The 23,197-nt window shown below is 47.8% G+C and overlaps 4 protein-coding genes across 9 annotated transcripts; 1 reads left to right on the forward strand and 3 right to left on the reverse strand.

Annotated features, from left to right (window-relative positions):
• Nucleotides 1–12: 12 nt before the first annotated feature.
• On the reverse strand, nt 13–6,423 carry mphosph9 (M-phase phosphoprotein 9). 4 transcript variants are annotated; one of them, XM_085926831.1, is made up of 23 exons: nt 6,346–6,385; nt 5,730–5,887; nt 5,342–5,604; nt 5,090–5,240; nt 4,904–4,993; nt 4,382–4,788; nt 4,085–4,305; nt 3,836–3,948; nt 3,654–3,764; nt 3,383–3,573; nt 3,081–3,230; nt 2,885–2,972; nt 2,601–2,774; nt 2,476–2,523; nt 2,334–2,398; nt 2,139–2,240; nt 1,910–2,050; nt 1,455–1,771; nt 1,258–1,378; nt 1,102–1,193; nt 884–1,038; nt 743–811; nt 13–666 (listed from the first exon to the last, which is right to left on the reverse strand). In XM_085926831.1, exons 3-23 carry the CDS (start codon nt 5,563–5,565, stop codon nt 562–564), a joined length of 3,135 nt encoding a protein of 1,044 aa, XP_085782957.1. In that variant the 5' UTR covers nt 5,566–5,604; nt 5,730–5,887; nt 6,346–6,385; the 3' UTR covers nt 13–561. The 4 variants fall into 4 exon arrangements, with proteins under 4 accessions (XP_085782957.1, XP_085782956.1, XP_085782954.1 ...); XM_085926832.1 differs by lacking the exon at nt 5,730–5,887 and having other exon boundaries at nt 16–666; nt 1,455–1,580; nt 1,641–1,771; nt 6,346–6,423; XM_085926830.1 differs by lacking the exon at nt 6,346–6,385 and having other exon boundaries at nt 5,730–6,324.
• A 129-nt stretch (nt 6,424–6,552) lies between these two features.
• On the reverse strand, nt 6,553–8,498 carry cdk2ap1 (cyclin dependent kinase 2 associated protein 1). The gene is made up of 4 exons (XM_085926839.1): nt 8,111–8,498; nt 7,296–7,390; nt 7,082–7,208; nt 6,553–7,010 (listed from the first exon to the last, which is right to left on the reverse strand). The coding sequence occupies exons 1-4, from the start codon at nt 8,175–8,177 to the stop codon at nt 6,943–6,945; spliced, it is 357 nt and encodes a 118-aa protein (XP_085782965.1). The 5' UTR covers nt 8,178–8,498; the 3' UTR covers nt 6,553–6,942.
• Nucleotides 8,499–8,863: 365 nt separating this feature from the next.
• On the reverse strand, nt 8,864–19,285 carry sbno1 (strawberry notch homolog 1 (Drosophila)). Of its 2 annotated transcripts, none has more exons than XM_085926824.1 (33): nt 18,908–19,285; nt 17,190–17,309; nt 17,018–17,113; nt 16,639–16,869; nt 16,427–16,559; nt 16,242–16,342; nt 16,069–16,165; nt 15,811–15,971; nt 15,609–15,742; nt 15,447–15,537; nt 15,175–15,336; nt 14,873–15,008; nt 14,685–14,790; nt 14,440–14,593; nt 14,165–14,347; nt 13,963–14,060; nt 13,732–13,883; nt 13,453–13,665; nt 13,195–13,365; nt 12,956–13,125; nt 12,753–12,884; nt 12,527–12,662; nt 12,332–12,444; nt 12,173–12,244; nt 11,915–12,014; nt 11,762–11,836; nt 11,517–11,663; nt 11,324–11,418; nt 11,097–11,183; nt 10,855–10,992; nt 10,701–10,777; nt 10,410–10,603; nt 8,864–10,249 (listed from the first exon to the last, which is right to left on the reverse strand). In XM_085926824.1, exons 2-33 carry the CDS (start codon nt 17,307–17,309, stop codon nt 10,107–10,109), a joined length of 4,218 nt encoding a protein of 1,405 aa, XP_085782950.1. In that variant the 5' UTR covers nt 18,908–19,285; the 3' UTR covers nt 8,864–10,106. The 2 variants fall into 2 exon arrangements, with proteins under 2 accessions (XP_085782950.1, XP_085782949.1); XM_085926823.1 differs by having other exon boundaries at nt 18,903–19,285.
• kmt5aa (lysine methyltransferase 5Aa) lies at nt 17,881–22,900 on the forward strand. 2 transcript variants are annotated; one of them, XM_085926836.1, is made up of 9 exons: nt 17,881–18,417; nt 19,031–19,280; nt 19,653–19,887; nt 20,537–20,678; nt 20,738–20,966; nt 21,039–21,126; nt 21,247–21,306; nt 21,445–21,635; nt 21,712–22,900. In XM_085926836.1, exons 3-9 carry the CDS (start codon nt 19,879–19,881, stop codon nt 21,920–21,922), a joined length of 930 nt encoding a protein of 309 aa, XP_085782962.1. In that variant the 5' UTR covers nt 17,881–18,417; nt 19,031–19,280; nt 19,653–19,878; the 3' UTR covers nt 21,923–22,900. The 2 variants fall into 2 exon arrangements, with proteins under 2 accessions (XP_085782962.1, XP_085782963.1); XM_085926837.1 differs by having other exon boundaries at nt 21,445–21,602.
• Nucleotides 22,901–23,197: the final 297 nt, after the last annotated feature.

Here is a 23,197-nt window from a genome sequence, read left to right on the forward strand (position 1 = left end):
CAGCTTTTTTCAAGACTTGTTCAGCCAACTTCAACTCCAAAAACATCCCGACAGATCTGCACATAATATATTTGACAATAAGTATCCCTGGTGAGTAGGAAGTTTTTTTTTTACATTTGTTTTTTCCACATTATTACATAAATATTGGAAGGAAAGACAGCACATTCCTAAGAAAAAATAAGCAGAATTTATTGTGGAATGATGATCATATTAAGTAGGTAATGTGGAGGTTTGGGGTAAGTATAAAAAAAGAGGGAAAAATGAGTGCAGAGATTATTATTGTGCTGGTTCTGGTCCTGCTGCAAAATAAAACGTTGGAATGTCAAGTAACACAAAAATATTTCCTTCACCGTAAATTATGTAAACAAGAGAATGGAAAAAAACAAATACTGCAGCTGTGTCAAAAAACTCTTATTAGTAATGTACAAGATCTTTGAATCTAAAAATCTGTATGGTACAAAAAAATATAGACTTCCAGAAATGTTTTATAAAAAGTATCCCTGAGTGGTAGGTAGTATGTTAAAAACATGGTAGCGAGGCCATGCTAACATTAGCATGCTGCTACGCTATGCTGCTGGAGGAGCGCAGGATGTGGAACCTCTTGAGCGTCATGCGGATGGACCCAAGGTCTCGGTTCAGATGCTCCAGACGCTCCTCTAAGGCCACCTGACACACACACACACGTCAAGCTACGTCTGTTACCTTCGCCAAGGAGCACGTGGACCATCTTAGTGTGGCTCACCTGGTCCAGCCTCGTCTTCATGTTCACTCGACCACCCGACGTTGGCATGCGGCTCAGAGATGCCTCGATCTGCACCACGCGCACACACAAGAGTGTGAGACACACACACCGAAGAAGTTGGCGGCAATGTGTTGAACTGGCCTCGAGTTTCTCCCGCGTGAGCTCGTCAAAAAGCCTCTCAGCCTCCGCCAATGACAGAACTTTGTTGTCAGAAGCCAGGTATCCTCCTCCATCTTCACACGGCAGCTGTGCATCGCCATAGTCGGGCGACTCCAAGCCGACAGCAGCGTCTACGCCTAGGGAACCACGCGCGCCATCTTGGTCAGATGAACACTGGTTCTTTCGATCCACTTTCTTACCGTGGTGCTCGGCTGACCCAAAGCGTAGCCTGGTCCTGGGACTGCCGCTGTGGAACGAGTGGGGCCTCGCGTGATTGACGTGTGAGTCACGGCTGAAAGATACAAATGGGAATAATGCATGAATCATCGCTTGCATTGATAATGACAGCTACTGACCTGTTGCCGAGGTGCTCCTCCCGCGGCATCATGTGACCAAAGGCGGTGGAGTAGTTCTCCGTAGGGCATCGTTTAGGGCTGCCCTTGGCTGGCAACGGGGCAAGTAACGTCTCTCTCTTGGCTGACGGTCAAAGTAAACACAAGGCGTTGAAATTAACGAGAGCACGTGGTATACGAGACGAGAAAAAAAATCATACTTGGCGTGGTTGCGATGGTGCTTTGTAGTCCTGGCGGAGGCAGCGAAGACGAGCGATGGCCGTCCGGAGACAAACTCCTCTGACTTGTGAGCGCGGCGCCCAGTGATGGCCTGTGATTGGCCACCCCTGTGACAACATTGGTGGGTGAAAGCAGGGGATGGGGGCTGGCATGTAAAACGTTCTTACAGGGGGCTCTGCTCTCTGTGGCTCGAGTTTCCTCCATCTCGATCAGCGCCCTCATGATAGGCGACAGGTGGGATGCGCCCTCCTCTCGGAGTCTGGACGGCGTCTGGTCGGGGTCTCTGGCGGCTGTGCACCTGCAGAACCGGAATGCAAATGAGTACAGCTAATAGTAGCAATGATTGTGAATGCTAATTGCGAGTTAGGCTAGTAGTATCAATTATCATGAACCGCACTACTCTTATCAGCGCTCTAATTTTAAGAGTCGAACATGCCTCGAAGTTTGGGAAGGGAACGCAGAGGTTGCGGCAGAGGCCGGCTGTTGGACTTCCAGCCGAGGCGACCTCCTGCGGGTGACATCCGGCTCTGCGTTGCCTCTGCTGGGTGAGTGCAGCAGGTCAGGATGGTGGAAAAGACTGAAAGATATATTGGAAAACATCATGGTGACACGCTCCTCCACAAGTACGGATGAAGATGGCTACATTAGCATGGCTAGCCGCTCACCCAGCTCCGGAGGGCTGGGCGGCGGGCTGGGGGGTGTGGCGGACTCTGGCCTGGTTCTCGTGCTCCAACTGCCGTACTTGAGACTCCAGCTTAGAAATGGTTCTGAATGAAGATGATAGCAACAAAAGATGGGGAAAAACAATGCAATATTTTTGCTTTTTAAAAAATATATATTGTAGGAATAATGAAAATCACCTTTTCAGGTCTGAAGTGAGATTGTTGGCTTGGTAAAGTTTGTCTTCTGTCAACAGCAAGTTGCTCTGTCAAACCACAGTATTTTATTTTTTTGCTTGTTTTAAAAAATAAAACATGGCGATTGTCTGTCTTCATTGGTTACCTTTAGTTTGTCGTTGTCCTTCAGCACACGGTTGTATTGAGCAAGGAGCTGGAAAAGGGGAAAGAAAAAAAAAAACACGTTAGTCAGCGGACATCGCCTTTGCATTCCCTGCTCTCGACCTTCACCTCTTTGTTGGCCTGGACTTCGCGTTCCCTCTTGGCCTCGCTGTCGTCAAATTGCCGTCGAGCCTTCTTCACGGCCGCTGCCTTCTCCCTGGCCGATCGCTTGCTGTCCTCCAAGCGCTGACGCAGCGACTTAACGGTGGCGCCCGCCACCGCGTAACGCTCGGGCCACTCGGCCTGAACAAGGCATTGGAGGCACGTTACTTTTTGGCCTTTGTCTTCACTGTGAGGATACTGTAAGTGAGCCGAGAAGATGTCGACTGGCATTCCCACAATAAAAGGACTACCAGCTGTTTCTCCAGCGTGGAGTTAGTTTGCTCCAGCTTGTCGATACGTCGGCTGGCTTCAGCCAAGGCTTTCTCCAAATGCTGACACCTGGAAACCATCAAAATAAAAGATTAAACAGGCTATAATGGAAAAAAAAAAAAGTTTTGTAGTCGAAACTTGGGAACTGGAAAATTATCCAGCAGCCTCCATGCAAACCTCTCTGAAAGCATCCGGTTGCTCTTCTCCAGGTCTCCGGGCAGATCTCGGAGCTTCAACTTGTCTCGCAATACTTGAATCTCGCACTCGTAATACGCCTTCAGGTCAGCCACGTGTCGTGCGTGCTTCTCTCTCAGGTTCCGTCGTAGCCTGGATGGGACGGATGTAGAAAAGCATTTAAGTAGAAGTGCAAATTCTTTGGGGGGCGGGGGATTGTAGGACTGGAGTTACGACGGAGTAACGTGACAATTGCATTTGTTACTCAAAAAAAAAAAAAAAGACACGTTGCTGTTTGGACTCACAGGGAGAAGACAACAGGATCTTCTTGAGAACCAGAACCGGGCCTCAGAGTGGTACAGCGGTTACGGGTGGCGTCTGCCTCCTCGCCGGTCTTCATGCGCGGGGTGGGCGGGACTTCCTGGGATTCATCAGAGACGCCATCGAGACTCAGCGGTGTCGTCGAGAAAGGCCGGGATGCCTCCGCAGCCAGCGGCTGCAAAAGCGCAAGTGGAAAGTCAAACAACAGCAAAAAACGTCAAGAAGGAAATTTAGAGGGCTTACCGTGTGACCTACCTGCAGCGACAATGGAGTCGAAGTCTCGGAGCGTTCCCAGTCGGAGCGTTTGAGGTCCGTCCTGTGCTTGTGCTGGTAGATCTCGCAAAGAGAAACACCAAAGTCCTCAGCCTACAACAGAGGACCCAAAATGTCAAAGAGCCCCGAGGGTAGTCCGGGCTACGCTAAAAGTTTGTTGTCACCTGCTCTGTGGAGCTTTCTTGCAGGTAGAACGCGGCCCCACTCCCGCTGTGGTCGAGGGCGTCCGGCAGACGGCGATAGAGGTCGCACTCGTTCAGACGCCAGTAGGTTAGGCCTTAGAGTAGACAATGGGGGAGGGGTGGGGTGGGATACAACTTTCTATTCATAAGATATTGGGAAAAATTGGCGTTAAGCTTGTGTGGGTTCTTGTAAATATTTGGAGAGAACGCCTGATCTCAATAACAAGTCACCTGAGGCCTCGGACGAGAGGCTGTCGCTACTCCTCAGCGCAAAAGAGGCGCAGGACGAAGCGGTAGCAGGATGCTGGTAGTTTGGGCTTTCCGGTGGGCCGAGACCCAACTTGGTCGGGCTGCGTGGCAGTTCCTCGTACTCGGGAATTCTGGAATTTGGTCTGGTCTTGATTTTCTTGACTCGCAGTTTCTGCCTCAAAGCCCAGGAGGTCAGAATCTGACTGCACAAACGGCACCATACGAAAAGGTTACGACTTCAACTCTTAGCTCGCTGCAGTCGAAAGAAGTGTGACCCACCCCGAGGTTTTCTGCCGGTGGGCTGCTGGCGGCTCCTCCTCGTCGGGAGCGTCGGCGTCTTCCGACCACCGGCGCGCCTCTCCCGTCTCCCAGGCGGACAGCGTGCCGTAGCCGCTGCTGAGCCCCGTGGTAGCTTGCTCATCCACCGGTGGGTTGGCGCCGTCTGACCTGTGAGGCGGTGAGGGGGAGCTGAACGGGGAAAGGGCGGCGGGGGCGGCCAGGCTGTCGCTCTCGCTGGGCGCGCCAGCGGGGAAAATGCACTCGCCGGCCATGAGCGGCAACAGGAAGTCCTTGGTGGTGGTGATGGTGGTATCCTCGCTGGTTTGGATGGCAGCGCTGTGGGTGAAGTCTCCATGCGGCGGCCGGTTCTGGAGCTGCACCAGCGCTTTGATCTCGTCCTGAATTAACTGCAGAATTCAAGTTCAACTAATATATACGGTAAAAAATAATACATTTTTTGCTATATGTAGTATTTACATTCAAGTCAATTGGTTCTTAGAAATAAAAAATGTGCAGGGCTACCTGTATTTGGCACTGATACTGTTCTTGCTGCGCAAGGATTTGCTCCTGGTATTGCTTCTCCACCAGCTGAAACAGGTGCAGCCATCGGCCCTGAGGTAACGCAGGAGGGGAAAAAAGAAAAGAAAAAGACAGCACTCAGCAAGACGCTGGATTAATGGAGCGGGAAGTCAGCTCGCGCTGTCGCACCTCGCAGTCCTTCCAGACCTGCGGGTCGGTCTCGCCGCCGCTGCGTATCTCCTCCACCAGGGCTCGGAGAGTATCGAGGGAGCTTGGGTTAATGAACGGGAGGTTCTTGCCTGAAGTGAACGCATCGTCCTCTGTGCTTATACAAAGACCCCTGAAAAGCATCAGATACTTTGCTAATGTACTATGACACCTGAATATTCTTGTAGTTGAGTACAGAAATGTCAAAATGGGCAAAGAGGCCAAACTCCGCACCTGATCTTACTGCACGGCGGTGTGTATTTGACAGTCTGGCAGGCCGCACTTCCCCCTGTGGTCTGGGAGGCCGAAGGTCTACCCTCAGAGACAGCCAGCCCCGAGGCCGTGGTGGCCTCGGAGGACAGCGGGGACGCTTCGCTCTCTTTGCCGCCACCGGCCCGGCAGTGGCTGCGGGGCCCCGAGCTGGACACGTCCTCAGAGATGCTGTCATCTGTGGACATGTTTAAGGGCCTGTACAGAGGTGGCGGGAACTCTGACAGCTACAAAACAAGCAAACAAAGACATTATGTGTGACAATCAATTGATTATTAGCAGGTTTTAGGTCGTTTTTCAATTTTGATGTGAATATCACATGGACTTTTCTTTTTAATCAATGCTTCCTTACATCTCTTGAACTTGCTCTTCATCCATCCTTCCTTGCCTCTTTCCTTCCATCCCAAACCTGTTTTTTTCTTCTTTCCTTCAGAGTTCCTTTCACTTTTCTGCTTTCCTTTCTTTTGGTACTTGTCCAATACTGCTTTAGAATCCATTCTCTGATTTTGACTGAAATCATTTGCCATTATTAAAAGTCAAATTAGTAATAGAAAAGTGCCCCCGCCCCCATGTCATAAATAACTTGCTTTAGTGGCCATAGATCTTAGAACTAGTGTCTGAGCTGATATGTAAATAAGGTGACAGACTGTTAAACGCTGCACCCGAAAAGTGTCACCTCGCCAGCTGTAGAAGGCACAAATGTCACCCGGCCACAGTGCGCCAGATTCGGTCACCGCTGTCATGTGACGTCGCGAGCTTGTTGTGGTTAACTTGAGCTCGGCGGGCTCCGCTAGCATGCTAAGTGCTAGCTAACTAACACTTAACACGCCACGCATATGAATGCCGCTGCTAGCCAACTTACAGGCTAGGCTGAAATGCATTTGGAGGAACCGGAAAACAGTTAACAAGATGTTTTATTACACAAACATAAGCGTAGATGTAGCAGACGCCACAAGAGTTAACCTTACCAGCTTGTTCGAGTCGTCCTGTCATCCATATTTGTCAGGTATATGCTAGGGAGACGCTGATTGGCTGCTGGAATGACGTAAATACGTCAGTAAAAGTTTGTCATGTGATTGGTGGACAGTATCGATTGGTTTCCCCATTGGCCAGAATTTAAAACTGTCAAGGCTGCAAAAGTAAAGGATTGACCAGGACAACTGTATTGAAAATACAATTTATTACACTGTGTAATAAATACATACAAAGATGCAAGTAACAGCATTTTCTTTTGATAACAAAACCAACCTGAACACAAATGAATTGACACTCACTCACTCACTCCGTCCGTCACTCATATGAAAAATGTGTCTAATCCCTGTACAAGACATTTGGCGTCTACGCTTTTTTTGCATGCAAAATTTATGAAGAAAAAAACAAGAAACTAAGTTCCCCAAAAGTGGGCAGCGGGAAACAAGTTTGACTCATTCGTACAACGTGGAGTCGGGACGTCTCCGTCCACTTCTGAAATGACATGCAAGTTGAAATTTTGATTATTTTTTTTTCCTTTCCTTTTGTTTAAAGACGCATATTAAGAAATCTCCTTGAACGGAATGTGATTGTCGCTAGGACCTGGCGTTCCTCTCCGTCTCTGCCAAGCACTCACGTACCAGGCCGCGGGCATGGATAATGCCTGTCAACAACAACAAGAGAAAGAGTTGGGAAAATGTCTTTTTATTTCTTACTCAACCTAAAAGGAATGACCTCTTTTGAGCCTCTCCATGGCGCTCTTACTGCCAGCGTATGTAGGTCGGATCTCCTTGCCCAGCTCTTCGATAATGGCCAGCAGCTCGGCGTATTTGTTTTGAGGCACCTGGCTGCCGGTCAAGCCCTGGAGAAGCCAATCGAGAGAAACATGAAACTAAAGCAATGGACATGGTTCACGATTGCACCCAAAAAAAAATTGTGTTGGTGCTACCTGTGAGAATCCCAGAGAAGGCGGTCCGTAGTCACTCAGCAGAGGCCTGTAGGACTGCAAATGGGCCAGGTTGGCTGCTGACTGGAGGCTGCCAACTGTTTCAAACAAAGATTTTTCATTTCAAACTTGAAAAGCTGTCAAAGTGAAGTGCTGATATTTTCTTTTTTGTTATAACAAATACATTGCAAAACAAATTTGAATTTTCTGTCCCGTAGGCTTTTTTTTTTTTACATTAAAATATAAGAGATACCAAACTCTACATTTCTGTATTTTAAGGTTGCTCATTATTGGAGTACTTTGAGAGCAAAGTATTTGGGGGGGGGGAGTAAAGTTTCATGTAAGGTTGCAGTAACGCGTCTCCGTCAGCAGATGTCCGCAAAGAGGCGCCTCTCGTCGGCGTGGATCAATCAAGCAGCTCCAAGCCGGGGAGCATCATGGACGAGGAAGCGGAGCGAGGCTTCCTCGACGAAACACGACCGATACATTATTTGACTGTCGCCGCGTAGACGGCGCCCACCCGGGCCGGGAGCGCGACCCCAGAAGCCAGCGAAGCTCGCGCAAGACGCCGCCGCCGCCTTCGCCCCGGTCGAGACCGCGTCCGTGTAGTTTTTTCCCTCCTCCTTGTCGACATTCGTAATAATGGCGGCTACGAATTAGCCTAGCTCCCAGGATGTGACCCGACATATGTAACCGGACAAAAAAAAACTCCACGCACACACACGGGGCTTTCTCTTCAGGTATTCTCCGAGAACCCCCGAATTTAAGCGTCGATTTAAGCGCCCCTGCCGGGACCCACTCGGACGTTTTGTGCTCACCCTGGTTCCCCGAAGTTCCCGGAGTGTGCTGGTGGGCATTGGGCTTGTAAGACATTCCCAGAGACATTGTAAATGAAAGAAATCCAAATGACCCGACATTCAGCGAGGCGTCTGTCTCCCACTTTTTTGTTGTTTACGGCGGCGCCGGCAAACATGGCCGTCACTGGATGTTGACACCCAGCCAGGCGAGGCGAGCCGAGCCGAGCCCCGGTGGAAGAAAAGACACACTTTTGTCGGCCAAAAGCGGCACGTTTGACCGGACGGAGCACACTTTAGGAGCAAAGTTGAGCCGCGCTTTTGGGTCACTTTAAACGACTTAGGAGCTTTTTTTTAGTATTTTGACGTCATTTTCGAACTCGCTTTGTTTAGGCTCGTCCGAAAAAGAAATTCTTTTGACATTTTTTTCTGTTTTCCCAGTTTAATAAAGAGAGACGAGTGGTTGAATATATTTTTCACTAATCACTTTTTGAGTGAAATAATTACATTAGTGCGCACCTCTGGGCCGCAGACAAATGGTTTGACCCAATTTTGACATCAGGGTCCATCGTGAATGAAAATTAATCAAATTAGCATTTCTTATGAAATTGTTTACTACAGATCCCAAAACCTCATGTTTTGACCCATTACTAAAATCGTCTTTATTGCTACATTATATTGAATGTCCATTAACTATTGATAACATTTCCTTCTCTACCCATTTTGAGGTCCCAGACCCCAAAAAAATCCGTAAAAAAAATAAACAGGAAGTACAAGTACTGTATACCAAGCTTTATTGAGCGTTGTCACTTCATGGGCTACGTCAGCGAGAAATGATTTTGCTGACATTCCAAAGCCCCGACAGACCCCTAAATGCAACATCTCCCAAACCTTATGGCATTTTTTCAACATCCTCTTAGTGCACTGAGAATGAAAGTATTCAATATCCTTGATATCCATGTTAAGGGCTGGGCGAGTATGCCCTTTGACCTCACTAGTAAGTTCTTGTGTCTTAACATTTCCTGCTGCTTTATGACACCTTTACACACTAATGGGACAACAGCAACTTGTGGGAATTTTGGTGCTATTCATGGGATCCAATTGCAGTCTAGAATTCTAATAATGAGGGAAAAACACTGAGGCAGTTCTAGTGATGTGTTTTACGAGTGAGGTCAAGTGCACTAGTATATAAAAATGGATATCAAATGAATGCTTAAAACAGGTTCCCTTAAATATGCCGATTAAGGACCAGATTAGATCAACGGGCTCTTTCAATACACTTGTAAAATAATTCAGTACATTAGCAGAATGACTGTCTTACTAATAACATTACAAGTACATGGAGTGGACATGAAATGCTCAAAGTAGAGTTTTGAAGATATGAACGGGCTAGTTCAATAAACAACCTTTTTAAAATATCAAAATGTACAAAAATCAACATTTGCACAATTCCTATCTCTGAATCAAGAACAATTGATTTATTTCTCCACTAGCGGTTGTAGTGGTGCCATCCTACGTCACGTGATAGACGACGAAAAGGACGTATTTGATTACAAAATGAGCTGTCGTGGTCAAACACCTGAGAAGACCATTCAAAGCAAAAAAAAAAAAAAAGACGTCATGCGGGTCAATCAAATCACAAATCTCCCACTTTTTTGGTGTTGCGAGTAATGCAGGTCGAAACAAAGATCCCTCACGACAATCGTGGGAAATGAAACACGGATGGAAAAGTGAAAGTCTGAAGGATTTATTATTGGATTGTAACGTAGCCGTCAGTTTCCAGTGTGGCAGGGGTCCGTCGCACATCTTCCACTCTGAATGTCAGAGGACGAAAAACATCACCCCTGTCGGAAGGAGGGGTGATGGCGAGTCTTCCAAATTAAAAGAAAATAAAATAAAAAAAAAAAACATCAACAACCCTGAAACTTTTTTTTCCTTTTTTTTTTTTCCCGGTATGTACACCAGTCCGCGTTGACGCCGTCCGCCCGACCGGCCGGCCATCCGTCCGTCCGTCCGTCCACTATGTGTTGGGCACGTGGCTCAGACTTTGGGGGTGCAGTTGCTGCCTCTTGTACTGCTCCTGCACGGCCAGCTGCTGGAACTGGTCCGAGGTGGACAGCTTGTGCATCAGCGGCGACACGCAGTTGGCCGGAATGATCAGTCCTACACGGGTGAGGGGTGGCGACAATTTCAAATCACGACTGAGTCATCGTCACCGGTTGCTAAGCGATTTCAGGGTTCTTGCTTTTTAGCCAAGAGCGTGGGCGAGCAATCCAGAGATCAATATTTCTATTTCTATTTCCATCATATGCGCGTGGCTCACCGACGATCCGCTGGCCGTCCTCGGTGCGCAGACGTACGATCTGCACCTTGACGTTGGTGCCGCTAACGGGCGTGAGCACCTCCTCCAGCTCGTTCCACACGCTCAGCACGGAACCGCACAGCACGTAATACGTGCGGCAGCGCAGGCCGACCTCGCACTGCAGCCCCACCGAGGCCTTCTTGCAGTTGCCCCGCCTGCGCGCACAAAAGCAGAAGGTTGACGTCCATATGTCCAAAACATCCGAGTGGGCATCTTGTCACGTTGCTTGACGAACATACTCTGCATAATTACCAGAAAGCATGCGAGCAAATCTGTGCCGACGAGGTGTGCTGTTCGTTCCAGTGTTGCTTGGCGTCTTCTGATAAGACCTGACAACGAGGAGCATTAAAATAATGATTAAAACATCCATAAAACACTTGTCTTGTTAAAAAGCGCTTGCGCCAACCTTCTTAAACTTCTTCTTGATGTCAGCGTACGACTCCAGCTTGAGCTGCCGCCCCGTGTTGGGCCGGTAGACCAGGAAGAGCCTCTTCTTTGTGTTCACCTCCTTCACCAAGATGGCGGTCTTCTTGTTGTTCCGTGACTGAGAGAGTCAAACACACACACACACACACACGCGCGCTGTTTGAATCACCTCCCAAGCGAAAGTGCCGTGACGTGACTTAACGTCCATCCGATTGAATATACCTGCACATAGAAGCCATCGTCCGACCCGTTCTGTTCTGCCCACGCATGCGTGGCTTCCTCCCAGGACATCCCTCGTTCCACGCCCACCTGCCCACGCACACAAATGCAGAGAGCTAAAGGTACATGTTCATATATCGAGGGAGTTTAGCAAACAATCTTCACAAAAAAACTAAAAATAAAAATTACACAAGTTACTTGCCACCCAAAACACTTTGACAGGGACCTACCGTGAAAAGCTCAACGTGGCCTGACGCCGTGTAGCCCGGCGTCAGGAACTTTTTGCAGTCCAACTTCTTTACCTTCTCATCACCAGAACCAAGATCTTTTAATAAAAAAAAAAAACACACAACAACAACAACAACAACAATTAGATGGATTGCTCCATCGTCGCAGTCCATTGTCATCAGAGCCGCCTCGCACCAAGAATGCCCATGTCAAATCTGCCGTTGCGCTTGGCTTCCTGGATGACGGCGGCCAGTGTGTCGGAGAAGTACTGGAACAAGGCGTTCTGCTGATGGACCTCCATGCCCAGGATGCGGTTGAGGAACTTCCCAATGTTGTTATAGTCTGTTTGGAGTCAGGGTCGGATCACCACAAATGTATTTTTGAAAAGCAGACAACAGCAGGAATCCTGCAAGATCATGCTTTGCGGTTGTGAAGCTCACCTTTGTCCAGGGAGAGCGAGTTGTATCTGTCCTCCAAATTAATGAGGCCCACGCCGATCAAGCCCCTTTGAACGTCTGAGCGACAAACTCCGATTAGGCCCAAATATCCTCCACGGCAAACAGGAACTCACGGCGATTCTTTGTCGTTCGTACCTTTGAAGAAATCTCCTTGAAAGTCCGAGGGCGGCGACACGAGCGGCGTGTCGAGCTTCACTATCGATTTCATGACGATTTCAAGAGCGTTTCGTCCGTACTGCAACGAGAAAAAAAATGATTGCAGCCGAGTCACACAAACACAAGGGAGGCCAAAAATATTGGGGCTCCTCTGACACTCATTAAGGCAGAATTTCAAAGGTGGAGGGCTGAGTCAATAAAGTTGTCTTGTTGAGCTTCAGCGCAACTTGTGCGTACTTTGTTATCAAAGTTAAACCTGCTGAGGTCTCGAGTCTCCGTCGCTCTTCTGTCTCCGTGCGTGAGCGCCCCCTGTTGGAGAGAAACGCCCAAGTCAGTCTGACATCCACTGTTAAAAACCGATTTAAAAAAAAAAAAAAAAAAAAAAAATGAACATACAAGACTCTCTAATCTTTTGGCCACAATCGAGGCAAATCTCTGCTCGCCAGCCAGCTCGGAGATGAGGAAGACGTACTCGGGAGCTGTGACCTGATTGGACCTGTGAGTTCTTCCTGCAGGTCACACGGCAACAGTGAGTTCTATCGTGTGCAAAGTCACAGAAGAGGCGGCGGCGAGTCTCTGGCCTGCACCCACCGAACTGCTGGATGGCTCGGTCGGCACTCCACGGCAACTCCAGCGTCATGTGGACCCTGCGGCGCTGGTTCTTGACCCGACGGTCGGCCTGCAGCGAGATGCCCGAGCTGGCCGCTTCCGAGATGATAGCGATGTGCTGAGCAAAAAAAAAACAAAAAAAAATAGTTGCAACGGTCAAGACTCGAGTCCAACGAGTAGGCCGCTAAGGTAAAGTGCTAGCCTTTACTTTTTCCCCATCCATGAAACGTTGCTTCTCGGTGAGGTTGAGGATTTCTACGGGGACGTCCAGCTCCGAACGGGACTCGTACGTGATGGTGCCGTCGTCGTTGCTGACCACGCGGCCTTTGCGACCCGTCATCTACAGAAAAAAAATATCATACAATTTCAATCATACATGATATCGTATGGCTTAAATTCCACATTTTCTACCTCGGCAACATTTTCGGGTCCTCCCAGCTCGTCGATGAGCTCGTCCAGCGTGTTGGGCGGCAGCTCCTCGGCTACCTCCTCCAGTTTTTCCAGGAGGTCCCTCTTCATCTTCTGAGCGTGTTCCACGGCGTCCTGGCTCGTCAAGCAGCTGTTGTCGGGCTCGGCTTTAACTGCGCGGCCAATCGGGTCCGTTAAAAAAAGTTTCCCTCCAAAAGCGTCAAAGTGCAATTCCAGTATACCTGGGGCCGGCGTGGGCGTAGGGGTGACGGGTGCGGTGAACGTCGGCCGGTTGGAGCCCAGGCCCGAGGCCAGCAAGGCACTTTGAATAGAATCGGGGTCGATGCTCTTCCTTCGCTTTTTCTTCTTTTTCTCTTTGTTCTTCTTGGGCTCCTTTCGGACAAGCCAGGGATCTGAACAGAAGAGAAGAAAACCATGTTGGCACCGCACAGGCAACCCACCCGGTATATTGGGCTTCTTTCAGAACCCGCGTCCCTCACCGTCCTCGTCGTCCTCGCCAGACTCGTCTCTGAATGGGTTGAAGTCGTCGTCCTCGTCCGCCGAGCTGACCGATTTGAAGCTGTCGTCGCTGTCGCCGTCCCTGCCGGAGTCTTTGTCCGACTCGTCCGACTGGCTCTCGTCCGAGCTCGTGCCCGACAGGCCGCCGTGATTGCGAGGCCTCTTCTTCTGCTGTTTCTTCTTCATCTCCAGGGCTGGAGAAACAACAATACGTCATTTTTAATCGTCTGAAAGTCAGACAATGACCTTAATTGCCATACCTTTTCTTTTCTTGCCCTTCTGCTGGGTCTGGGATGTGGAGTCAATGGGCAAAGGGGTCTTCTTGACCGAGAGGTCGATGCCCAGCAGGCTGTAAAGCTTCTGTCTGTCGGGAGCCGGGAAATGCTTCTCCACCAAAGATTGCAGCACACCTCTGAGACACCAGCCGAGGCGTTTGAATGCATTGCAGTTTTGTGGAAGACAAAAAAAATTTGCCGGGAGGTAGTTCCTACTTTGCGGTCGACACAAAGTCATTCAGTTCCCCGCCACCTTCCTCCAAGGCTTCCAGAGTTCTCGCTTCTCCGGTGGACTGCAAGCCGATGACCACACACTGCGAGGGGGAAAGTCGGCATTTCTTACAAAGACCAGCTTCTGCTATATCTCCATTAATTATTCATCAATTAAATGAAACATGCAGGAGGAGTCAAGTCTCACCTTCCCGTTCTGGACCTCTTCCCTGGCCAGCTGGACCACCCTCCGTACCTTGGAGGCGATACAGAGGTACTTGAAGAACCTTTGGTGGGCCGACCAGAACTGGCCCCACATGGACTTCTTCATACGTTGCTCGGCATCCATCAGGTTGGCCGCCTGCTGGAACTTTTCCCGAGCGCTCACCCACTGCAAGGGGAAGCAAGCGGGACTTCAAGATCAATTGGACACCTTTGTGGAAGGTGAGGTTCGGAGATGCTAAAGGATGGCGGCGGACTCACCAGCCTGACCGATTTGTTGTACATTTGAATGTAGCGATGAGTCAGCGGGACCTCGTCGATCTTGAACGTCACGCCGGTGAAACTCAGCTGCCGGGCGATGTACATTCCCCTCAGCTTCATATCCATGGCGACAATCTCCATGGCGCCCACGCCCCTGAATGAGGTCCCGTGTAAATGTGTTTAGCTTAGCATTTTGTTTCATGAATGACAACAAGCGTCGTTTTTTTGAACGCTTTGTCAATCACCTGCGCTCGACCGCTTGAATGAAGTTGCCAAACTCCCTGAAAGGCGTTTTATGGCCCCAGATGCCCAGGCGGTTCATGTAAGCCATGTTTCTTGGTTCTGAAGCACCTGTTGAGAGGAGAGGAGACGCTTTTAGTGCTTGGCAAATTTCAAGCGGTAGTTCCCCCTTGCTCGCCCGCATTCTACCCACCTGTCGCGCTGGCGTACACCACACGAGCCTTGGGGAGTTTGTTCTGAAGTTCCAGCACCGCCAGCCCGGTTTTTGTGGGTTTGGATGATCCGATGGGACACACATTTTTAGCCTTGTGACATTCGTCGTAGATAATCTGGAGACAGTGGAGTTAAGGAAACGCCGCCAAAAGAAGAATTATCTAAACAACTCCTGCTAGGACACCAACGATTCCCAAACAACAAAAAGTCAAAAGTCTGCCTTGGCTCAGTTCAATTTCAGAACCACTGATCCAGCCCATGCGCACAAGAACATAAGGATACGACGCCGTCAAAGTCCTCGCCGCACCAGTGGAGCAGTTGCTCAAACCTGGTCTTGTACTTGCCGCCCGACTGGCTCTCTCCGATCAGCGATGAGTAAGTGGCGAAGATGACGCCTTTCTTCACGCTGCCGTTGTGTTTGGAGGAGATCTTGCCGTACTTGAACTGGGGGGGGGGAAAGTGACGTGTTGAGTCAGGCTGTCAAGTCTTCACACTTAACGTGGACAAATCATGGAAAACTGACAGAATTGGCTTTCCATTGACATGCGTCGTACCTTGTTGAGGGAATGGACCTGGATGTTCTTGGCGCCGATGTCTCTCAAATCCCGCTCGGCGTCATACTTCAAGTCATTGGAAACGCTAAACCTGGACACAGAAAATTAGAGATGAAACATTTGTGTTTGTAACTGTGGCAAAGATCACGAGGAGGTATTTACCAAAGCGACCGCTTCCTGCCCAGGAGGTAATTTTCATAGATGATCCCGGCGATGGTGCGACCTTTCCCTACACCGGCGCCGTCACCGATCAAGTAGGCCGCTCGGTCGCCGCTCGGCAGGAACGTCTCGTGTTGCTGCCATGTGGGGTTTTTTTTTCTTTGAATACATTCCTGACAGAAAGGTGTGACACCGCGCAACTGACCTGGGCGGCGTACGTGATGGCTTCCAGCTGCAGGGCCGACAGGCAGCCGCGATCGATGACCTCCTCCGGGATGGACAGGCGGTACCAAACATCGGGCGGGTTGACGCTCGACAGGGAGCTGGTCTCCACCACTGGGTCGGGATGCCGCAGGCCAACTTTCACTGTGCAGGACGAGAGCTACTTAGCAAGAGATTGGCTAACAAACATCTACTCGTCGACCTTCTTTTCTCGGCCAGGTCGGTACGACACCCCACTTACACTTCATCGGCATGTACTCTGCGTACGTCTCGGCGTGACCCAACTCCTCCTCTTCCTCCTCCTCGGGCTCGTCCTCCTCCCTCGTCCCGTGCGCGTTCTGCACAGTGATAAGACAGCCGGTAAAGACATCGGACCGCTTTGCAGACGCGATGGGAATGGCGTCTTTGACTCACCAGGGAATGTGAGAAAGCGTGCATTTTGACCTCGTCGTTGTTCCAGTTTCTAACGTTTTCTTTTGCCGGGTTTTCCTTCTTGATGCCGTTGTTCATCTCACCTGCGGGCCAAACAAATTGTCGGAATGTTTAGGTTTCGTTGCAGAGTCAACTTGGCGTAAAGACGAGGTGGACGTCGATCTTACTGGGCCCTGTGGCGGTGGCGACCGGCGTGGCGATGTCTGGCGGCGGCTTGAGTTTCATGAGCTCCACCAGACTGTTACCCTTCAGGTTCGAACTCTTGGCACCTCCCGCCCTGAGGAGGTCTTTTAACTGGATCTGTTCAACAGGAGAACGCGTGTAAGAGAAAGCGGAGGGAAGGGCGGCAGGGAAGGGCGGCAAAACGGCAAATTCCAACCTGGTCTGGGTTTGAAGGCACAGCTGTGGACACTGAGGGGGTGTTGATCGTGGAGGTGGGCATGGACGTGCTTCGCAGGGCGGCGTTGGGGACGTGGACCACCTTGGTGACGGTGATGGTGTGTTTGACGGAGTTGCCCAACAACGGCTTGGTGGTAGCCGTTCCGAGCGACGGAAGCTGATTCAGCTGATTTAAGACAAAGGTGGTGGTCGACGGCTGAGGTTTGTGTTGCTGCGAGACAGAAAGAAACGTTGATTTTAAAGCAGCAAAATCCTGCTACATGATGGTTTTCGTCCTCACCATGCATCAGGTTATTAAGTAATAGTTTTGGCGCTAAGGACTCGTTTAAAAAAAAAAAAAAAATCCAATAAAATCTTACCCTGATAGTCACGATGGGACCTGGGGGCGGCGATTCGGTTTTAACTTCCCCAGACTCGTTGCCCAAGCCGGCGTCCAGGGCGCTGATTGAGATAGACTGAAAGACAAGCGGTAATGTTATTGAAAACACCAAAACCTTTGAGAAGAGGAAAGTGAGGGAAACGCTATCTCACTTGCTGAGCTGTGGAGGGCTGCGCGACATCCTGAGAATCGACGTCAAATACTCCAATGTCATTGGGGCAAATGCCGCTCTCGCTGAGAGCAGTGAGAAGTAAATCCTGTTCGGGATCCATCTGCAAGACACAGACAATCAGTTAAATATCAGCGCCACAAGACATAACATTTCAACAGTAAAGGAATGAAGCTTAATTTATAACGCTAAATGAGATTTTAAATATCGCTATTGAATTTTTTTTCCCATTGTTTTGTTTTTGTTTCTTTGACCGTCTCATCACGTTTTCTGCTAAATTTGTATAAAAAAAAAGATGTATATATATATATATATATATATATTTTTTTTTTAATTCATTTATTCATTTATTTATTTATACATTCCTGATCATTTTAAGCATTTCTACAGGGGCATCTTTACTTATGTGTGATCATTTTGACATCCATGCTTAAGACTTGTAACGGTTTAAAAAAAACATTTATTTAATTTTTGGGGGTGACATGCACAAAAATGTACTCTGGAGAATAAAAACTGAAAGCTGCAGCACGCGTGATTAAAAAAATAAAACTGACATGAACTTTACAACTGCTCCCTTGTCAAAATAACTCATGATACTTAATTTTGGTCGGTAACATATGAATATGACGTTGTAAATGAGAAGGTCGAGTCAAACAAGACACGTGTTTGTTACGTCCGACTTCCTGCTTCCTCTTGACAACGTCGCTACGAACAACTCCTAACAGCACTCTTGCAATCTTTTCAACAAACTACTCTGCACATATCACGCAAAGGCGCTCCGCTCAGACTCAGCATTTGTAGTCGGGCTCATTTCGTTATTTGGTAGCTTAATTTGTTTGCTCCAATGTCCCCGGGGCAGGGTGACACAGCTCCGGCCAAGCTAGCTAGCTTTACTAAGCAAGAAGACGAATCGAAAGCAAACCCAAATTCGCATTTTGTTTTAAAGGATCGGACGCAAATGGTCGCTATATAAATTTGGAAATTGGTCGTGTCTAGCCTTATTTTGTTGAATAAAGAAAACATGCAGTCATTGTTCTTGTCGTAAACATCCGAGTCGATCTTGCAATGACAGTGCCTGGACACAACATCCCATGCAACACATTTCGATATTTTTTGATTGTTATTATTATTTGTGTCCCTAAGTAAGGTGGAGCGTATGCCGGAGGACTAATGGCGAGAAGATGAGATCTACTTTCTGGACCGGTCGCCAGGTACGGACCCAAATGAAAATTATAGACTCATCATGACTTGGTAAACAGCCCCGCCGCCGAGAACCCAATGTCAGGCGTGTGTGCCTGAACGGAACACGCTGGTACCTGAACGCAACATCTGGAATGTTTGATCCTGTTTAGCATATTTAACCTTTTCATTTTGTGAGATTAGCCGCAACTTGAAAGGGGGGTTCAGACGCAAGCGAGCCAGCTAGCTAGACGTGTTAGATAACTGAAGACGCGACTTCACCAAGGGCGAACCACAGCGGGCGTCCCCTCCGGCTGCGCCCCGTAATAGGGTTACTTAAACGCGGCTAAGTTGGCGGGGTTGCCTCGCCTGTTTGTGTCATTGCTGCGGCTAAGCTAGCGTTGGCGACGTTGAATCGCAAGAAGCAGCAACCGCGCACCGGCTAGTTCTTAAAAAGAGCACACACGATAATCCCGGCAAATTCTTGTTTTTCCGACGTAGTTTCGAGAAGAGTTACCTTACTTGAGTGGCGGAACACGGGGCACTCTACGTCCGCAGTGAGGGTGCCTCGCCGCGAGGGTTTGGTTGTTGTCCTGTCCGCGCCGCTGCTCTCACGCCATCTTCTTCTTCTTTTTTTTAATCAAGCTCTCCGCCGCATGCTGGTCACGTGACGTGCGCTAGGCCTCGCGTAGCCTCCTCTGGTTCCGCTCCTCCAGTCGTCGAGTGGATCGTCCCGGCGTCGTCCCAATAGCACCAATACGGCCGTTGGAGCCACCGCGCCGCCACGATAGCGCATCGGCACAAAGGACAAAGATGGCCCTCTTTGATGCTTTTGACGAAAACGACAAACATCGCATCGGCCAAACGTAGTAGCAAAGCGTCACGTGACCCCGGGGCGAGTCTTCTTTCTTCTTCTTGTTTGATTTGAATCGATACTTTGCAACCTAGCGCCACCTGTCGAACTGGAAGTAGGGAACAGAAAACGTGGAATTGATTTAAAAAATATTAGAAAATACATTAAATGTATTTATGTATGTTATTATATAGGTACATGTATTTCTGTATTAAAAGAGCTTCCTGTAATTATGGAAACGATGTGACAATCATTTCTGAGGTGAGGATTTGACCTGAAACACGTTTTAAAAGACGAAATGTAAAAATAACGTAAATATTTAATGTCTAAATTTGTGTTAAACGTATTTCTCCGAAACATGTATTCGCGATTCCAGAAGAGGGGGAGATATATATATATTTATTTTTTTTACAGTACATTATAGTACAGACGACAGGGAGCGACATTTTCCCCCTTTTGCTACTGGTACGATCCGTGTCGAAAAAAATGGCGAACTCGTAGCAGCAGTGGACGCCGCTTGGGTGTGAAGGTGAAGACGGCAGACGGTGTTGCCTCCTCGGACCCGGGCTTTGGACCCTCGGAGGGACGGCGGCCTCAGGAGACAGCTGAGCGTGGAGCCTCGGGGAACCACTCGTCGGACATGAACGGGGTAAGTTGGGGACACACAATGTTGTTCCAGCTTCTCACAAGACGCAAATAAAGTCGTTTAATGTGAACCTTTCGAGTTCAATTTTACACTCCGAAATGCGAATAGTTTGGAATGGTTGCAGTTTTTGGCTCGTCAAAACCAAATGGAGCAACTACTCGTGCCTGACTGACAGCTTCATTTTCTCACGTTTAAATGAGCGTAAAAACAGAAACGTGGATTTAAACCCAAGAACAGCATTTAAAATACGTGCAAAGTATTTTCCTATCATTTTTTTGTTGCTGTTCATTCACCTCGTAGTTTCACTGAACGTTTAAAGGGAACAGTGGAAGTGGGCTTGGTTCTATGTCGAGCCCGTCTGGAATCGTACGTAAACAGCGCCGCCATATTGAATGTGGCACTAGTGCTTTGCGAGATCACCATTTATGCTTACTGTAGATAAAGTAATGGAATTATTTAGGCTAACCTTTTTCCTCTTTCTTGGATTTGCTTTATTTTTTCCTGATACCGAACATGCGTTAAAATATTTTTGTAAATATTTATTTTTAAACTTGATTAGAAATAAACCAGAGGATAAAAAAAAAAAAAAAAACATGACATGCACAGGCGTGGATTTGTAAGGATGTGACATTTGTTTCTTCTGCACCCACAGGAATCAATATGCAATCAACACTGTGTCACCGTTTCAAGTTGCCCTCAGCCCACGTCTCCGGTCCACAATGACAATATGGCGCAAGAGGGAAGCTGTCGTTCCCTATGTTGCCAGAGGAATGAAATCCAGAGGCAGGGAGAAGGTATGATTCGACTAAATCATTTGAAGTTCCGACAAAAGATTTGTTTCCCTTCCCACCAGGCCGGATAGCAAATGGTAAAGATTGCAATTCTTCAGACGCAGCAAGGCAGCCTTCCTCTTGCTGGTCGGACAAGTGTGCATCACCTCTACACTTTCGATGTCGCCTTCAGCCTGCCGCAGAGCGACCCTCGCAGCTCGCTCCCGGCAGGCCTCCGACTCCTTTGCACAGCAGCAATCGAAGCTCGGCCGTGCCCCGCCGCCACCAGCAGAAGAGAGCCACACCCAAAACGTGCCTATGTTTTTCTCACGTTTGTTGTTGATTTAGCACATTTCTCATCCATTTTTTATATTCCCTGAATAGTGCCAGAGGGAAAAATTCACAGAACCGAAAGGTTACAGACTTCTTTCCGATAAGACGCAGCTCACGAAAAAGTAAAACGGAGATCAAGGTAATAATTCTTCAAAAAAAAAAGTCTAAATCAAATTGAATCCAGATCTGATCTCGAATTTCTTTTGCACTTAGTCCTATAAAAGAAGGTCACAATGTTCACTTCATCTTTTGTGCCCAGTGTGAACAGAAGCACCTCATTGACCACCTCATCACAAACGGCATCGAGGAAGGACTGCAGGTAAAGAACCACCCTGCTTGACTCCCTACAAAAACTGGATGAGCGTAACTCAACATGTAGAACAAATTCTGACGACCGATCCAGATGTTGAATTTCGAAGCAATGTAAAACGCATCGTGTGAAAATCTTATTTTGAAGGTGCGGCACATGGAGGAAAAAGGCCGAGCGGTATTTGCCGCACGACGCTTCCGGAAAGGCGAGTACGTGGTGGAGTACCACGGTGATCTCTTGGAGATGGCAGATGCCAAAAAGCGAGAGGCCGAGTACGCCCAGAACCCGGAGACGGGTTGCTACATGTACTATTTTCAGTACCTCTGCAAAGCATACTGGTAGACGCGCACTCATTTTCTGCATTCCGTTTTTTTTGTGGCGTGACTTCTTATGCAACGTTCACTCCGCATCCAGCGTGGACGCCACCAAAGAGACCAATCGACTGGGCCGTCTGATCAATCACAGCAAGAGTGGCAACCTGCAAACCAAACTGCACGACATGGACGGCGCACCGCATCTCATCCTGGTGGCGTCACGGGATATTGAGGACGGCGAGGAGCTGCTCTACGACTACGGCGACCGGAGCAAGGCGTCCATCGCCGCGCACCCATGGCTCAAACACTAACTGCGAGGAGAAGGTCTTTGATTTAGAAACACAGAAGGTCTCCTGCAAACGTTAGGTTTAGGGTCATCCTAAAATTTCATCCAGCATTCCTAACTTTTGGGGAGGATTTATTCTGGTGGGATTCTTCTTCTTTTTTTTTTTTTTTTGTGGGAGGCACATTTTGTGGTGATAACGCACTTGGGCATGCTTCTACAAGTTGGCGCTTTATTTTTTTTTTTTACTATTTCCCTCCCCCAAAATTTGCACGCACATTTTTAAAGAACATTGGATTCAATTTCGAACATTCTCTATCATTGTTAAATTTTGGGCATTTGTCTTTTCTGCTTTTTTTTTTAACACTTCAATGAATGCCAAACATTGTACAGTCTCCTGCATTTTTTTAAAAATATATTTTTAGCAAAAATAGCTTTTTTTCTTTTTTTTTTAAGTCAACTAGCTGGGGCAGCGGTATAGTCTACATTTGGGCCACACGGACAATAAAATAAATCAGTTGAAATACCAGGAAAATGTTACAATGTCATGAGTGTGTATATATAAAGTCCCATGAACAAGTCAGACTAAAAATATGGCCAAACAATAAGTTTTATTATTGGAAAAGATTTCCGCCAGTCTTAGTGCTAAGCTGAACCTGCTGGCCGTAGACTTGCCGATTTAACTGCTAAACGGAAGTAGTCTAGGTAGTGTTGTTATTTCTATACGCAGTGGAAGGGTTGTGTAAAAAAAAAAAAAATAATATGAATTTGAAAAACATATTTTCCAACATATTCAGTATATTATTTGAATTTTTGGATTCATTTGAAAAGAAACGAGTATCTTGTTAGCATCACATGGCTCTTAAATGTTTGTTTTTTATTCATTTCAATTTTTTTTCATGAACTTATTGCAATAATATCTGCCATTTTAGGAAATAAGAGGTGCTATGGCATCCAATAAATCTTAATGCTGGCCTTCAGGAATAAAGTTGTCTTATGCAAATAACACTTGACTTGTTTTTCCTTTTGTTCCATGCAAAAATACATTTGTCTTTTTTCCTTCCTTTTCCAGTTGGCATACATTACAAATAACCAGTATACTAAAAATAGGACTTGAAAATCTAGTCAGCCTTCTCTATCTTGTGTGCAGTTAATAATATCACTAAGAAACAAAACATTCCTTTTCTGCCATAAAGCTGGTACCAGGCTACTCAGAAGAGTAATAAAAACAAATGCAAATACAACAACCAAAAACTTCAAATAAGTTAGAAAGATATAAACAAGGCCATATCGGGTTAAAATA

Source organism: Syngnathus leptorhynchus, chromosome 12, assembly GCF_054491065.1.
Source record: "Syngnathus leptorhynchus isolate UIUO chromosome 12, UIUO_Slep, whole genome shotgun sequence".
NCBI classification, from domain to species: domain Eukaryota; kingdom Metazoa; phylum Chordata; class Actinopteri; order Syngnathiformes; family Syngnathidae; genus Syngnathus; species Syngnathus leptorhynchus.

What these genes read in the sequence shown, in the direction of transcription:
- mphosph9 (XM_085926831.1), bottom strand. Translation starts at nt 5,565, where the DNA reads ATGTCCACAGATGACAGCATCTCTGAGGACGTGTCCAGCTCGGGGCCC. An exon ending in AAGAAAGCTCCACAGAGCAG is followed by an intron (nt 3,765 to 3,835) that starts GTGACAACAAAC and finishes CCTCTGTTGTAG; the next exon opens with GCTGAGGACTTTGGTGTTTC. An exon ending in TGAAGACGAGGCTGGACCAG is followed by an intron (nt 667 to 742) that starts GTGAGCCACACT and finishes TGTGTGTGTCAG; the next exon opens with GTGGCCTTAGAGGAGCGTCT.
- cdk2ap1 (XM_085926839.1), bottom strand. Translation starts at nt 8,177, where the DNA reads ATGTCTCTGGGAATGTCTTACAAGCCCAATGCCCACCAGCACACTCCG. An exon ending in CTTCTCTGGGATTCTCACAG is followed by an intron (nt 7,209 to 7,295) that starts GTAGCACCAACA and finishes TGGCTTCTCCAG; the next exon opens with GGCTTGACCGGCAGCCAGGT. An exon ending in CATGGAGAGGCTCAAAAGAG is followed by an intron (nt 7,011 to 7,081) that starts GTCATTCCTTTT and finishes TGTTGTTGACAG; the next exon opens with GCATTATCCATGCCCGCGGC.
- sbno1 (XM_085926824.1), bottom strand. Translation starts at nt 17,309, where the DNA reads ATGGATCCCGAACAGGATTTACTTCTCACTGCTCTCAGCGAGAGCGGC. An exon ending in TACGCCCACGCCGGCCCCAG is followed by an intron (nt 13,126 to 13,194) that starts GTATACTGGAAT and finishes TTGGCCGCGCAG; the next exon opens with TTAAAGCCGAGCCCGACAAC. An exon ending in GTTTCATGGATGGGGAAAAA is followed by an intron (nt 12,663 to 12,752) that starts GTAAAGGCTAGC and finishes TTTTTTGCTCAG; the next exon opens with CACATCGCTATCATCTCGGA.
- kmt5aa (XM_085926836.1), top strand. An exon ending in AATCCAGAGGCAGGGAGAAG is followed by an intron (nt 20,679 to 20,737) that starts GTATGATTCGAC and finishes CCTTCCCACCAG; the next exon opens with GCCGGATAGCAAATGGTAAA. An exon ending in AAAGTAAAACGGAGATCAAG is followed by an intron (nt 21,127 to 21,246) that starts GTAATAATTCTT and finishes TTTTGTGCCCAG; the next exon opens with TGTGAACAGAAGCACCTCAT.